Source organism: Squalius cephalus (assembly GCF_949319135.1).
Source record: "Squalius cephalus genome assembly, chromosome: 1".
Taxonomy (NCBI): domain Eukaryota; kingdom Metazoa; phylum Chordata; class Actinopteri; order Cypriniformes; family Leuciscidae; genus Squalius; species Squalius cephalus.
In genome coordinates, this window is record NC_137122.1 from 55,399,396 (window position 1) to 55,414,632 (window position 15,237).

General features: G+C 38.4%; 1 protein-coding gene across 1 annotated transcript in view; it reads right to left on the reverse strand.

The window, feature by feature from the left end:
• Nucleotides 1-12,125, reverse strand: part of LOC307155758 (tripartite motif-containing protein 16-like) — a 28,756-nt gene extending 16,631 nt beyond the window's left edge. Inside the window, exons 1-5 of the mRNA XM_079866684.1 lie at nt 11,438-12,125; nt 7,217-7,312; nt 6,888-7,121; nt 3,755-3,914; nt 3,111-3,158 (exon numbers count right to left, since the gene is read on the reverse strand). Coding sequence (XP_079722810.1) covers nt 3,111-3,158; nt 3,755-3,914; nt 6,888-7,121; nt 7,217-7,312; nt 11,438-12,016 — 1,117 coding nt within the window. The 5' untranslated portion in view covers nt 12,017-12,125. The remainder of the gene's footprint in view (nt 1-3,110; nt 3,159-3,754; nt 3,915-6,887; nt 7,122-7,216; nt 7,313-11,437) is intronic.
• Nucleotides 12,126-15,237: the final 3,112 nt, after the last annotated feature.

The window sequence follows — 15,237 nt, forward strand, 5'->3', positions numbered from 1 at the left end:
GAGATATTTCAAGCCTTTATTTGTTATAATTTTGATGATTATGGCTTACAGCTTATGAAAACCACAAAATCAAAATCCCAGAAAATTTGAATATTACATGAAATCACACAGTAATTACACAGTAATACCATGGTCATTGAACCAGGTTTTGGTTCTTTTGGCAGTGTGGGCAGGTGCAAATCCTGCTGGAAAATGAAGGAAGCATGAAGTGCTCTGGAAATGTCCTGGTAGACGGCTGCGTTGACTCTGGATTTAATAAAGCACAGTGGACCAAAGTCCTCTTTTCTGATGAGAGCAAATTTTGCATCTCATTTGGAAACCAAGGTCCCAGAGTCTGGAGGAAGAATGGAGAGGCACACAATCCAAGATGCTCGAAGTCCAGTGTGAAGTTTCCACAGTCAGTGATGGTTTGGGGTGCCATGTCATCGGCTGGTGTTGGTCCACTGTGTTTTCTGAGGTCCAAGGTCAACACAGCCGTCTACCAGGAAGTTTTAGAGCACTTCATGCTTCCTGCTGCTGACCAACTTTATGGAGATGCAGATTTCATTTTCCAACAGGACTTGGCACCTGCACACAGTGCCAAAGCTATCAGTACCTGGTTTAAGGACCATGGTATCCCTGTTCTTAATTGGCCAGCAAACTCGCCTGACCTTAACCCTATAGAAAATCTATGGGGTATTGTGAAGAGGAAGATGCGATACGCCAGACCCAACAATGCAGAAGAGCTGAAGGACACTATCAGAGCAACCTGGGTTCTCATAACACCTGAGCAGTGCCACAGACTGATCGACTCCATGCCACGCTGCATTTCGGCAGTAATTCAGGCAAAAGGAGCCCCAACTAAGTATTGAGTGTTGTACATGCTCATACTTTTCATGTTCATACTTTTCAGTTGGCCAGCATTTCTAAAAATATTTTTTTTGTATTGGTCTTAAGTAATATTCTAATTTTCTGGGATTTTGATTTCGTGGTTTCATAAGCTGTAAGCCATAATGATAACAAATAAAGGCTTGAAATATCTCAGTTTGCATGTAATGAGTCTATATAATATTAGTTTCACCTGTTAAGTTGAATTCTTGAAATAAATCAACTTTTTGACGATATTCTAATTTTATGACCAGCACCTGTATGTATATTGTATATATATATATATATATATATATATATATATATATATATATATATATATATATATATATATATTTGTTCTCATTTAATTTCAAATTATGTAACGTTACAGGAGTCAAAATAACAGAAATCATGACAAATGTCCAGATAGGTCTATATATATATATATATATATATAGACCTAACTCACTTCTGTAATTTCAACCTCATGAAAATGTTTAGGAAACATAGGCTTTCAATGTGTATTTAATCTGTCCTTAAGTGTATTAACTTTAACACTGTTTCCTCTTTCTTTACCACTACCAGTCCTCTCCAAAAGCAAAAGGCTTGTTTCAGGACCCGGTCTCCTCTGGGGCCTATGACACGCTCTGCTTCTGGCAGGGGAACGCTCTCACCCAAAAATCCAAACTATAGCATTACTTATAGTATGGAGTTTGAATGCTTTTGTTATCAATATATGGCTAAGCATTTGACTGATTCTTGATTCACCACCAGGTCTCCAGATCATCCTACAGCTTCGGTGGCAGAATGTAATGGCTATTGTAAACACTTGTATTCCTTTTCTGGCCTGCTTTCTGCCATCTTTCTCTCCCTGTAGGAAGTCGAACGAGTTTCTTTGAAGACAGAACATTCAAGAAAAACTTACCTACCCTCTCCCTAGATATAATAAATAATTGGGGGCAATGAAGTGTATTTCTGTCATTCATTCATTCAATTAAATGTTTTGTTGAATGCAATTGGTTGCCTTGTATATTTTTTTTACTGTTGAACAAACTTCTTTCTTTACTTAAACTGAGCAGCTTTAATTGATATTCACTTGTTGTGCAGGTTTATGTGAATGTATTTTAACATAACATTAGATGTTAGTAATTATGACCATAGAAGCACGAGAAAAATATATAGGCCTACAGTAAATACTGTAAATGTATTATACCTTATGGGAGCAGTCCCCCTTCCCTCCAAAATTAAACACAAAAAAATGTATTCAATTCAAAGGGCTTTATTGACATAAATGTTTCAAGAACAATGTGTGCGTGTATATACACTACCAGTCAAATAAATGCAGCCTTCGTGAGCAGAAGAGACTTATTTTAAAAACATTAAAAATCTTACTGATCCAAAACTTTTGACTGGTAGAGTATGCATGTATATATATATATATATATATGTATACTTACTCTTAGCCTACTCTGTACACTAACCCAGAGCCATAGAGAAAAATCTTCGCTCTGCACTTATCTATAGACCCAAACATAAAATCGTAAATTCATTTTTATTCTGTAATAGTTTTGATAATATGTGTATGGGGCTTAATCTTAAAATTATATTCTTAGTCTTAACATGATCATGTTTCACGTTGTGGTCCTATCAGAAGAAGTGAGCTAGCTTCTAGGCGAATACTGAACTGACCGCCACGGCAGACCTCTTTGCGTGATCACGAAGGTAGGCTAATGGCTGAATCAAAATTTGCAAAATCACGGGAATCAATAGCCTAATCCAGCCCAGTTGTGCTAAAATAAATATCATGAGACGTCCATCATCAGATGAATGATATGGAAAAGTTAAGTTAGAGCCGCTAAAGCCAGTGCTACTACCCATGCGAACATGAATACTAAGCTTTTCCCTCCAAAAATATAGTATTATAAGTAATATACAGTAATTCGTTGTCACCCTGCCTATCCAAATGCAAAACTGACATTAACAAAATGCAATAACAGCTGAAAAAGTACTTGGGTGTGTGTTTTATTTTATATTTTCCGTTCAATATGCAATCGCTGCTGTCTGTCCCATAGAAGAACATGAGCCAGCGTATGTTTTGGAACTATTGGGGCTTACATGAACCACGTGACAGCCATAGCGGCGACATCAAAGAGTGTCGCAACTCTTTCTCTCTATGGCTCTGCTTCAAACCCGTTCTTCAGAAAGTCTATGGGTGACGTCACAGACGCTTTGTCTATATTTTTTACAGTCTAGTGACTCACATTGTAGGAAGTCGTTCCTGGTCTTGGGATTCATGTTGGTGAAAGTGACTGTGGAAATAAACAGACATGAACAGTGTGAAGAGAAATGACAAGATAAAATACATCCATTTCTGAGACATTTATAATATGATGCTCTATAATATTAGATGATGGACTCATTTCTGAGAGCAGATTAATAATCTCCAGGGGCTTCATTTATAAAACACACACATCGGATTGATCCTAAATTCCAGGGATTTCATCCTCTGTCATGTGTATATAAACGCTTGTCCACGATGATGAGTCCGTATTTCCTTTTTTTTTTTTCTTTTTTTTTTTTAGGAGTGCAAAATTTACAACATAGAACACAGAACACAACAACAAAACACAAAAACAACAATAAAACAGCAGTAATAATAACAGTAATGAAAAAAAATATATATCTGAATCATCAAGAGATATTTGTGGCCGATTTTGTAGGAGGATTTGATGGACTTGAATTGAATTTATTAATAATTGTGATTTATAAACTGGGATGCATTTAATAATTTTTTTCTACAAAATTGATGTTTTAGAAATCGTAGGAACATTCATAGGAAACGGTTGTACGTTCATATTTTGGATCTTTCTCCACACGTCTGTATAAACGAGGGGCAGGACTTTACCTCCGTCTGAGATCTTCTTGATCTCCTCTTTGCAGAAATCCTCCAGTTTGTCTCTCAGCTGACGGACAGATTCTCTCACACAATCAAAAGAGGAGAGAGAACTGAAGGAAACGTCGGGTTCGTCTGTAGATTCAGGAGGTGCTGAGAGAGACTGGAAACTCTACAGAAAACAGAAATCAAAACTCATCATCTCCACACTTCAGCCAATAACCTGCACTATATCAGATCTGAGGTGCGTTTCCCGTACAACTATATAGCTCGCTGCTTAACTACCATAGTACGATGCATCGTTGGAGAAATCAACTAGCTAATCACGACTCTTTCCTTGAAACCGCATGTCACAAAGTATCGTTTAACCACGTTGGTTTATGATGTCTCGCACGTGGTGGACTAATAACTTATTTTAATTAATCTGCTTGAGATCGAATTAACGCTAGATTTTGTCATATAAGTTACAGACATGGCATCTGAAGACCATTTCTAATTTTTCTCAGTTATTTTGCTTTATTACCAGACTCAATATTTGGCTCGTTCTTACATAGTAGAGCACGTTCGCACATGCGCAGTCTTCAAAAACGGTGCTTTAAGTCTCTTGACAAACTAAAAGACGTAAATTACATTTGTATGTATTCTAAATAAATAACACGGGTTGTAATGAAAGTCAGCTTGCTTATTTTGCTCAAGATAAGGATTTATTGAGTCCACATGTCATGTAAACTAGAAACTATGCTTCTAACCACAGCTCGAGAGCTGTCGCTCCAACCACACAACTGCGATGCTGTTTGCGAACGTTTGTTGGAACGATGGTTTCGGGAAACACCAAATCGTTGAACTATGCTGATAACGACGGAACTTGCGACCATAGTTGGCTAACGATGCTTTTGGGAAACGCACCCCTGAGCGGCTCTTGTTGACTTGACAAGTGACTCGCTTCAATCCAGCACTTTCACACAAGCTCGATGGTGTTTTAAGCCCCCAGTGGCTCCTTAGAGGCAGCTAACCCTACCCTCAACCATATAATATATATTATATACACATATATACACACATATACATATTATATATATATATATATATAAATATAGCTGCGAGCAGCGGTTGCGGGCCCAAGCCGGTGGCTTTAGTTACACTAAAGCGGGTGGCGGTGTCACCAGCTTGGGCCCGCAATCACCGCTGCTCGCAGCTATATTTATATATTTTTCACTTATTTTTCATAATTATAATTAAATTAATTATTTTCATTAAATGAATGTCTTATAGTCTAAAATTATATTAAATGCAATTAGCTAATATTTAGAGAGCTTTTTGTTAAAGTTACTGCTGAATGAACTGACACATTTATGATACACTTAAATATACTCAATGCAGTTTTTATTGAGAATTGATTGTTTAATTGTTAATAGAATTTTTAATAACACACTAGAGTTTTAATTATAATCAAGTACTTTACATGTGCTTTAGTATGTTGATCGACATCAAGATAACTGCACTTTAAAGCATGACAAAATATTATTAAAACAATGATTTCTAATATACAAATTAAAACTTTTAATTTGATTGTTACAAAGTGCAATTTTTAAAAAGTCTATTTAAAGTGTGTTAAGAAACATAGTTGTCACATGGACACTGTTTAGATATTTTTAGCGCAATTTTCCTACGGACAAAATTGCGATTGTTAACTCATGATTTCTGTTCTGTCTGTGCGCACCAATCTTGCACTTCTATCTCCTCCTCAACCAGACCACATAGAGACTTCGGGTTTTCGGCATTATGTTAAGGAAGGTCTAATCTCGGGAACGCAAAAAAAAAAAAAAAAAAAAAAAAGATTTACTATCTCTTAGTGTTGTGATCCCATGACGTCAGAAAATTGCGCTAAAACACTCACCGAGTTTTTATTACTTGTTTGTTTTCACTAGTTTTGTTCTCATTTGTCTCCTAGGTTACTCATTTCCCTCTTGTTTGTTACTATAGTTACTCATTAGTTCCCTCTTTGCTTCACCTGTGTTTATCCAATTATCTTTGTTTGCTCCTAGTATTTATAAGCCTGTGTTTCAATTCTCATTTGACGGTTCTCGTTAACGTTTTGTGCTTGGTTATGGTTAATCCTTTAATAAAATCTTTTGCACATATCTTTTTCATCTTGTCGTCGACCTCTGCTAAACCGTGCCAATAATCATGACAGTGTCTCTTTTTAAGTTGACTTTTATTTCAATAATATTATATGATCTGCAAGTTGGGTTAAAAAAAAAAGAAGATATATATATATATATATATATATATATATATCTGTAAGATTTGAAGTATTTAACTACAATTGCACATTCAGTTAAGCACACTTCTTTTCCACAAGGGACTATGTGTGAACTTTCTAGGTGTTTGGATGATAAAACATCTGCATGTTGAGAAGATTTGAGGAAAAGCAGCAGAGTAGATTGACTATCATTATGCAACTTTTGATTGGTTAGTGACACTGAAACTTCACAAGGACCCTTTAAGGATCCCAAGGTCAGGTTTTGTTTGGATTTTATAAACATTGTTAATATACAGCCTCACTTCCTGTCTGGAGTCTTTGTAGATACAATTCAATGTATTACAGGTAAACTGTTACTACGAGGTGGCTAATTCGTACGAATTTGTACGACCTCACTCGTACGAATTAGTACGTTTTTTGCTAAATCGTACATATTTTACAAATTGGCCAATTCGTATGAATTCATTCCCCTGACCCCGCCCCTAAACCTACCCATCAAGTGTGTTTAGACAAATCATTAGCCACCTTTTTATCACTCTTTTTATCAATTGGTTGTGAGATAGCGTTGAAAAATCTAGTTGGGTGGATACTAATACCATCAAGTTCACTGATTTCATCAAGACAGAAGAAACCAGAAGGAAAAATGAGTTAATATTTAATGGTAAATTTCTCCGGGCTTTGTAAGTGTGTCTCTTTAAACAGAAGATGATCAGATGAGAGTCTGACTGATGATTATATGATAACACAACACTTGACTGAATCTGACTGAATTCCTGACAACATCTCAGTCAACGGCTCATTCTGCTCTCATGAAATGTTTCTCTGTCATAGCAGGATCTTGCTCAAGTCCACTATGACCCTGTTCTTCTAGATCTCTGTTACCTGCAGGAACTGGATGTGATCTTGTGTGTGTGAAAGCTGCTCCAGCTCAGCGTCTCTCCTCCTCAGATCATTGATCTCCTGCTCCAGTCGCTCCAGTCGTCCTTCAGCTCGACTCACTGCAGTCTTTTCCTGATCTCTGATCCGCTGTGTGACCTCAGAGCGGCTTCTCTCAATGGAGCGGATGATCTCAGTGAAGATCCTCTCACTGTCCTTCACTGCTGTCTGTGCAGAGCGCTGTTACACACACATCACAATCACACAGTGGCTTAAGCACGACTGACAGAGTCCAAAGTGAGACGTCTCAAACTTCTCTTCTTCTCCAGACTCACCTTATGAGACTTCACAGCCTCTCTCAGATGCTGAAGATCTTTCTGTCTCTGCTGGATTCTCTGACAGATCTTCATCTGCGTCTCCTTCAGCTGTTTCTGGAGGACAAACCAATGACAGGGAATGACACATAAAACTACTGTCAAACAAACATTAAAGTTACATGAATCCAGAGTTGGTGAAGTGGTTAAAGATCTTGCATGGTAAGTTTTTACTGTCTGGTTCAAACCACAGATTCACGAGTTCACACTTACATATAATTTGAATGGGTAAGTTTAATGCGTATATGGCGTGCTGTCCGGAGGGAGGGCTCCGAGCTCAGCCCGAACCCAGAGTACTCCCCCCGTATGTAAGTGTTTAGTACTAGAAGCGTGGAGAAGGGGTGGTGGAGGGATGCTGCAAAAACTGTCAATGGAATGAGGTGAGAGTGCTGAGTATATATACCTCTCACCATTGATTGCTGAGTGCTCTCCACGTGTTAATTATCTGAACGTGCTCCTCCCGAACCTTGTTAATAAAACATCATTTCACGAGTTCACACTTACATATAATTTGAATGGGTAAGTTTAATGCGTATATGGCGTGCTGTCCGGAGGGAGGGCTCCGAGCTCGGAGTTCAGCCCGAACCCAGAGTACTCCCCCCAAAGGCTAAAGCAGAGGACAGCCGCCGGACTAAAGATCCCCCAAATGAGTGCAGAGTTGGCGGGCTGGTATCTCAAGGAGGGCCTGGATGCTTGACTGGGAAGGCCCGTAATGGTGGTTCACTGCCTGGGCTGACAGCCCCTGTTGGTCTGCAAACGAGGAGCGGTTGTAGTTTACAGAAAACAGGAAAGTGAGTGCTTGCCTCGGAGATTTTCTCACACTGCATCGCTGGAAGAAAAGAGAAAACGTAAGTGCTCCACTGGGAAAGTTCTCACTCCGTCCGCTGTGAGACCAGTGCTCGCTGGACGGAAAGGAAACAGGAAAATGAGTGCTTGCCTGGGAGATTTTCTTACACTGCATCATTGGATGAAAGAGAAAACGTAAGTGCTCTACTGGGAAAGTTCTTACTCCGTCCGCTGTGAGACCAATGCTCGCTGGACGGAAAGGAAACAGGAAAATGAGTGCTTGCCCAGGAGATTTTCTTACACTGCATCGCTGGATGAAAGAGAAAATGTAAGTGCTCTACTGGGAAAGTTCTCACTCCATCCGCTGTGAGACCAATGCTCGCTGGACGGAAAGAGGAGACAGTAAAGAAGAGACAGTAAAAAAGAGGGTTTTTTTTTTTTTTTTTTTCCCTTCTCTACTCGATGAGGGTTTGGTGAGCTTTTTTAATATGGAACCGGTTGGTCCTGATGTAGCTTTGGAAAGCATCGGAGGACCATCTCCCAAGGGCTTGAATCTGCTGTTGGGAGAGGCCTTTTTGGGCTGCTGAAGTTGCTGCCCTGATACGGAATGAGTGACTTGAAAAATTCCTTGCTGGAACGCCTGACTGTTGGAGAACGGATTTGAGGTGTTTCTGGAACCAAAAACGTGTCAGGTTTTTTGGACTCGTCTAAAAACAGGGGTTCCAGAGGAGATTTAGCCTGGGAACTTCTCCATTGCAGATAAGCCAGAATTGACTGGTATGGTTGGATTTGCGAAGCGAGGTTAAAAATGTAGATGAAATGACCTTTTTTGGTTTGGTCAGTTTTACTCTGTTTAATCAAATATGAAATGGTTTCGCCATCTAGTAGCCTACTGATAAGTCTGAGGTTTTTTTTTTTTTTTTTTTTTTTTTTTAAAACACTGCTGTGACAGTGGAGAATTTAGCCAGAGTAAAAGAGCTCCAGTGGGAGCAGAGAAGACATCACTGCTGCGGCAGTGGAGAAGTTTAGCCAGAGAAACAGAGCTCTAGTGAGAGCGGATGAGACATCACTGCTGCAATATTAGAGAAAACTTTACCAGAGAAATTGAGCTCCTCCAGGGCCAGAGGAGACATCACTGCTGCAGCAGTGGATAAACTTACCTGGAGAAACTGAGCTCCTGCGGTGTGTGGCTGAACAAAGGGAGGAGGAGAGAGGGGCTTAGCGGGCCGACGCTCGTCTTCTTGTGCTTTAGATCAAAGACGCGAGAAAAAGGAGGCGAGATGAAATCCTTGCAGGATTATGCACATTGAAGTTTAAGTGACCGAGCAAAGATAACAGTTTGCGTTTAGAACAATTTTGATAGTCTGAAGTTTATTTAGTTAAGTACAAAAGAGACGGTTTATGGTAAAAGACGAAGCTTGCATAAATGTAGGCATCTTGTATTTATTTAACTGTGTTTCAATTAAGGATTACTAATCTCTTGGCATGAAACACATTGCTTGTATAGCCTACACTTTTTTTTTTTTTTTTTTTTTTTTTTTTTACACATTTACGAGATTTTGCAGATAAATTGCAGGACAGTGTTAACGATAGGTTCTTAATGATTCTGTGATCAATCTGCACGTAACGTGCGACCTACTGTATGACAGTAAATCATTTGTACAGAAACAATTTAAAACGTGCATTCCCCCGATCAAATTTGTATACAGATGGCATGACTGGCTCGTGACTCAAACAACTGAAGCAATGCCAAGCTCAACCAAGACAGACACGAGAAGGGCCGAGCTGAGCACTCACTGAGTTGACCCGGCAAACGTTGAGTTTGGACTGGCCGGGACTGAATCTGCGGCGCGGCGCGGCTTACTTTAGGGCCTGCTGTGGTGGCCTGAAGAAGGAGGAAGACCCTTTCCCTCGCGTGAAGAGGGCGGCATTGCCTTACTAACCATTTCTCTATGGCGGGAATTATTGTATGGACCGGTGTAGAAAAAACGCGGAAGGAGATCGCGGATGTTTCGCCCGCGGTTATGATCCCGTTTCTTAAGCCTGACGCCCGCGATATTGGTCAGACGATTGCGGCAGAAGTTCCTCAAAGACGAGAGATTACTTATCGGACGGGAATTGCTCGATTCGGACCTGTTAGGACGATACTGTCGGGCTACATGCTGCAAAAACTGTCAATGGAATGAGGTGAGACTGCTGAGTATATATACCTCTTACCATTGATTGCTGAGTGCTCTCCACCTGTGTTAATTATCTGAACGTGCTCCTCCCGAACCTTGTTAATAAAACATCATTTCATGGTTTCCTGAAATGAATGTCAGCAGTATTTCATCAGTGCCTAGTTTTATATCATTAGTATCATCATTTACTCTCCCTCATGTCGCTCCAAACCTGTATGACTTTCTGTCTATTGTGAGACACAACAGAAGATATTTAGAAGAATGTCTCAGCGGTTTACAGAGGCCACATAAAACATGGTGACACATCAATAACATCAAACCTCATTGGTTCTTTCATGTCACATGACTAAACACCATGATGTCATGACACAAACACCAGTGAAGTTTGATGTTTTTGATGTCATCATATTTGATTTGGGCTCCACATACATGAGTTTATCAATGATTTGATCTGTGAATAAAAATTTGGCTCTTTTGATAGTAACATTTTAAAAAGTTTAACTTCACTTATTTTGGAAATTATACACTTTAAAAGAATATAATTGTGAAATAAGTGTGAACTGAACATAATGTTTTCAGACACGTAATTGCATGTTAATTGCTATTAAATGAAAATGTATTATAGTTTAAATGTACATATAAAGCAATTAGCTGAACTTAAGAGTGACTTTTTGACCCACTTAAGTAAGATTTAAGTATATAATGTAATTTCATAATTCTATTGAGTTAAATTGAAATATTAAATATTATTAAAATGTACTTTAAAGTAAAACTTTTCATTTTACATTATAAAAAAGTGTACTTGATAAAGTGTACTTATGAAACAGTCATGAAAGTTGACGCTCTTTAAGCGCACTTAAGTGGCCTTTCATTTCATTATATTATATTATCTGCAAGTACAGTTTTTTTTTTTTTAAATGCACTTTTAATTTGAAGTACACTACAAGTGCATGTCAATACACTTAAGCGAACTTCTTTCTTTAACCACTAGTTGTTTAGATTACTTTTATGCTTTTTCTCCTTTTTGGAGCTTGAAACTTTTTTACTCCATTGACTTACAATGTATAAACTAAAATAGACGAGACATTGTTCAAAATATCATCTTTTATATTCCACAGAAGAAACTCACTCAAACCGGTTTGGATCAACATGAGTAAATGAGTGAGTAAATGAAGACACTTTCATTTCTGTGTGATCAATCCCTCTCAGTTCATACCTGTTTCTCTGTCCTCTGTGCTGCAGTTGATACAGTGTTGTGGTTTTTATGTTCACTCTCCTTACACCACACACAGATGCACTGTTGATCAGTGATACAGAACATGTCTAGCTCTTTATCATGTTTACGGCAGATCATGTCCTGCAGTCGTCCAGTGGCATCAATCACTTTGTGTGGCTTACGAGAGTGAAATTCCTCATGACGGTCAAAATGAGTTTGACAGTAAGATTCCTGACACACCAGACAGGACTTGACGGCTTTGTATTTTCGTCCAGTACAGACGTCACACTGCACGTCTCCAGCTCCAGCGTAACAGTCAGCAGGAAGTTTAGTCTTCTTCAGTTTCTCCACCAGTTCAGCCAGAATGGTGTTTTTAGCTAAAGCAGGTCTTGGACTGAAGGTCTGTCTGCACTGAGGGCAGCTGTAGACTCTCTTCTCATCCTCCTGATCCCAGCAGTCTGTAATACAGATCTTACAGTAACTGTGTCCACAGTGGATAGTCACTGGATCCTTCAGGAGATCCAGACACACTGGACACGTGAACTCATTCTGATCCACTGAAAATCTGGCTTCTGCCATTTTACTGCATGAATACAGAGAGACACAAACACACAACAGCTCAACAATACTTCAGTTTCTGTTTCTCTGAACTGAGGGGTTGAAATAGTTCCTGCTTCTGTGTTTGAGTGACATGTGCACATGGGCGTCTATAGTTAGAAAGTTAGGACAATTCCAAGGGCCTCTGACTGACAGGGGCCCCAACATGTAAGTACAAACTAATTTAAAAATTGTATTATATTATACACTATATAAACCATCATCATTGAGTATAATAATAAAATGAATGTTGTCTTTGATTTTACTTATTTTGGCAATAAAAGTTAAATATCCCCATTGACCAAAAAGTAAATATTCATATTGACCCACCACCCCCCTGTATCTGCATGAAATGGTTATGTCCTGCCTTAGCATGCACAGTGTTTAGTTGCAGACAGTCAGTCGATGCGCCAGAAACACAGAGACCACAATGTTGCATAGTAAAAGAAAATCTGGTTTTCAAAAAAGGAAAGAGAGAAAAGAGAGAGAGGGAAGACAAAAGAAAGGGTGTCAATCTGTAACCCAGTTTTTCCCCAAGAAAGGTTTAGTCTGTGAGTGGTATTAACCTGTTGTCCATAGTGAAATAAGCTAGCTAGCTGCAGGCTAGTGTTAGCCTACATTTCATCAACATTTAATCAGTGCAGGGAAACGTTTAGCAAGATATTCATCTTAAATCATTTAGCCCCTTTTAGCAGACTTAAAAACATGAGTCAGCAGCACCCCAGTCTCCCCATAACTGCACCCCTCCCTGTCCCAGTGAAGACGGTGAGCAACATTGTGTTAACGACTTAGCATCATTCCAGGGAGTCTGTATATACTGTCTATGGAGTCTGTGTGGGGTTCTCTGACTGTCTCTCTTGCTCTTTACCATAACAAAAAAGAAAATGAAATATTTATTAATGACAGAAATCAAACACAAATTATTTTCTCACATAATGACCATTATGACATAAAAAAACAACCTCCTGTCTGTACTGGATGCAGTTAGAAACAGTTAGAGTAGCTTACCTCAACCTGCATGTAAGTTACAGACAATATTAAAATAATCCAGTTTGATGCGTTCATTTAGACTGAATTTTGGCCGGTAAATGACATCTATAGATACAGACTTTATTATTCCCATCATTCCAAACCTCAAAACTTATTTATTTTAATTAAAACGTTTTATTTTATTTTAATTAAAAATTTATTTTAATTACAAAGTTAATATATATTTAGGTTTTTTCTTTTTTAATTTTACAATAAAAATGCTTTGAGACTGTAAAGGATTGCCTTAAGGACATTCTTATGGTGGCTTTTAATCTTGCATCAAATAGTGAACTGCAGACTGTATGCAGACTTGCATTTACAAATCACCAGCAGTAAATATTGTGCTAGTACTAGTATTGAACTAAAATGTATACAAAAATGTGATGATGTCCGACTCCTTTTATGAAGAAGAAAGCCGTAAGTTTTCAAAAAGCACAAGACATATGATATGACCCACTATTCTGCTTCATAAGTACCATGTTAACAATATGACATGGACATGACGTGGTTTAATGTACCTAAACAATGATTACCAAATTTCTCTCTCATGTTGCTCCTCATAACCACTGAAACCAGTAAAAACAAGTAATAAAAACTCGGTGAGTGTTTTAGCGCAATTTTCTCACCTCATGGGATCACAACACTAAGAGATAGTAAATCTTTTCCTGGATTTTTTTTGTGCGTTCCCGAGATTAGACCTTCCTTAACATAATGCCGAAAACCCGAAGTCTCTAGGTGGTCTGGTTGAGGAGTAGATAGAAGTGCAAGATTGGTGCACACAGATGCACAGAACAGAAATCATAAGTTAACAATCGCAATTTGTCCGGTGGAAAATTGCGCTAAAAAATCTAACCCAAAGTCTAATTATTTTGGACGTTATCTAGTCCAGTCATTTTATGAAAAAAGGTTGAACAAATTGTAACAGAAGCAAACTCAACTGATTTTGTATCCTCAATATGTCCTGAGTAAGGGAAAAAAAGTCCCGAAGAATCCCATTAGGGGAAAGTTTCGAAAAAGACCCAAATATACCCTATTCCTTTTTTTTTTCTTATGTGAATTGGGTAAAAATTTTAACCTTTAGATATCACCATGAAAATTACTGTGTTGATTACTTACATCAAGGCAAACAAAAAATGTATTACAAGTTTTTTTAAATTGTTTGTTAACATGGACAAACAGTGCATAATCTATTTATGTATGTACTAATTTGCATAAATACCACAACAGATCTAAACATTGGGTATAGCCAGGTGAAAATGTCTTGTTAGAACAAAACGAATACTTTGCTAGTTAACTGGAGATGTTTTATTTATTTATATTGGTACGGGCCGCGAAAACCGTGACCCTAAAACGGTGATACGAACCGAACCGTGGGTTTTGTGAACCGTGCCACCCCTAGTGTGTAGATATGGTCAATTGTACTGGGAATTAAATCAAAATATTAGCAAAAAGGCATAGCCACACATTTTCCCACTGAACTCCAACACATAGCCTATGGTTGGCCAGGCCTACTTTCCTTGGGACATTCCAAAACGCGTAACGTGAAAAAGCTTAACATGGTTTACCTAAACAATGATCAATGATCACCAAATTTCTCTCTCATATATTGCTCATCATAACCACTTAAAACTGTCAAAAAATCTAACCAGAAATTTGGTGATCACTGACCGTTGTTTAGGTACATTAATCCATTAAGCCTTTTTCCTACAATAGCCTCAATGAAGCAGAAACTCTTAATTTCAGATAACGTCCATAATAATTGGACTTTGGGTTCGATTTTTTGACAGTTTTCAGTGGTTATGAGAAGCAATATGAGAGAGAAATTTGGTGATCGTTGTTTAGGTACATTAAACCACATAAAGCTTTTTCACGTTAGGACTTATATATGAAGCCCATGAGAGCCATGGGGAGTCAACCCACAGCTGCTCCGCTGCCCTGCTGAAAATGTGAAGCAGAAACGCTTAATGTCAGATTAGTCCAGTCATTTTAGGCCAAAATGGGGGTCAACCTTGAACAAATTGCAACAGAAGCAAACTCAACTGATTTTGTATCCTCAATATGTCCTGAGTAAGGAAAAAAAGGCCAGAAGAATCCCATTAGGGGAAAGTTTTGAAAAAAGACCCAAATATAGCCTATTCATACGCCCATTCATTCCTTCATTCATTCAAGAAGCA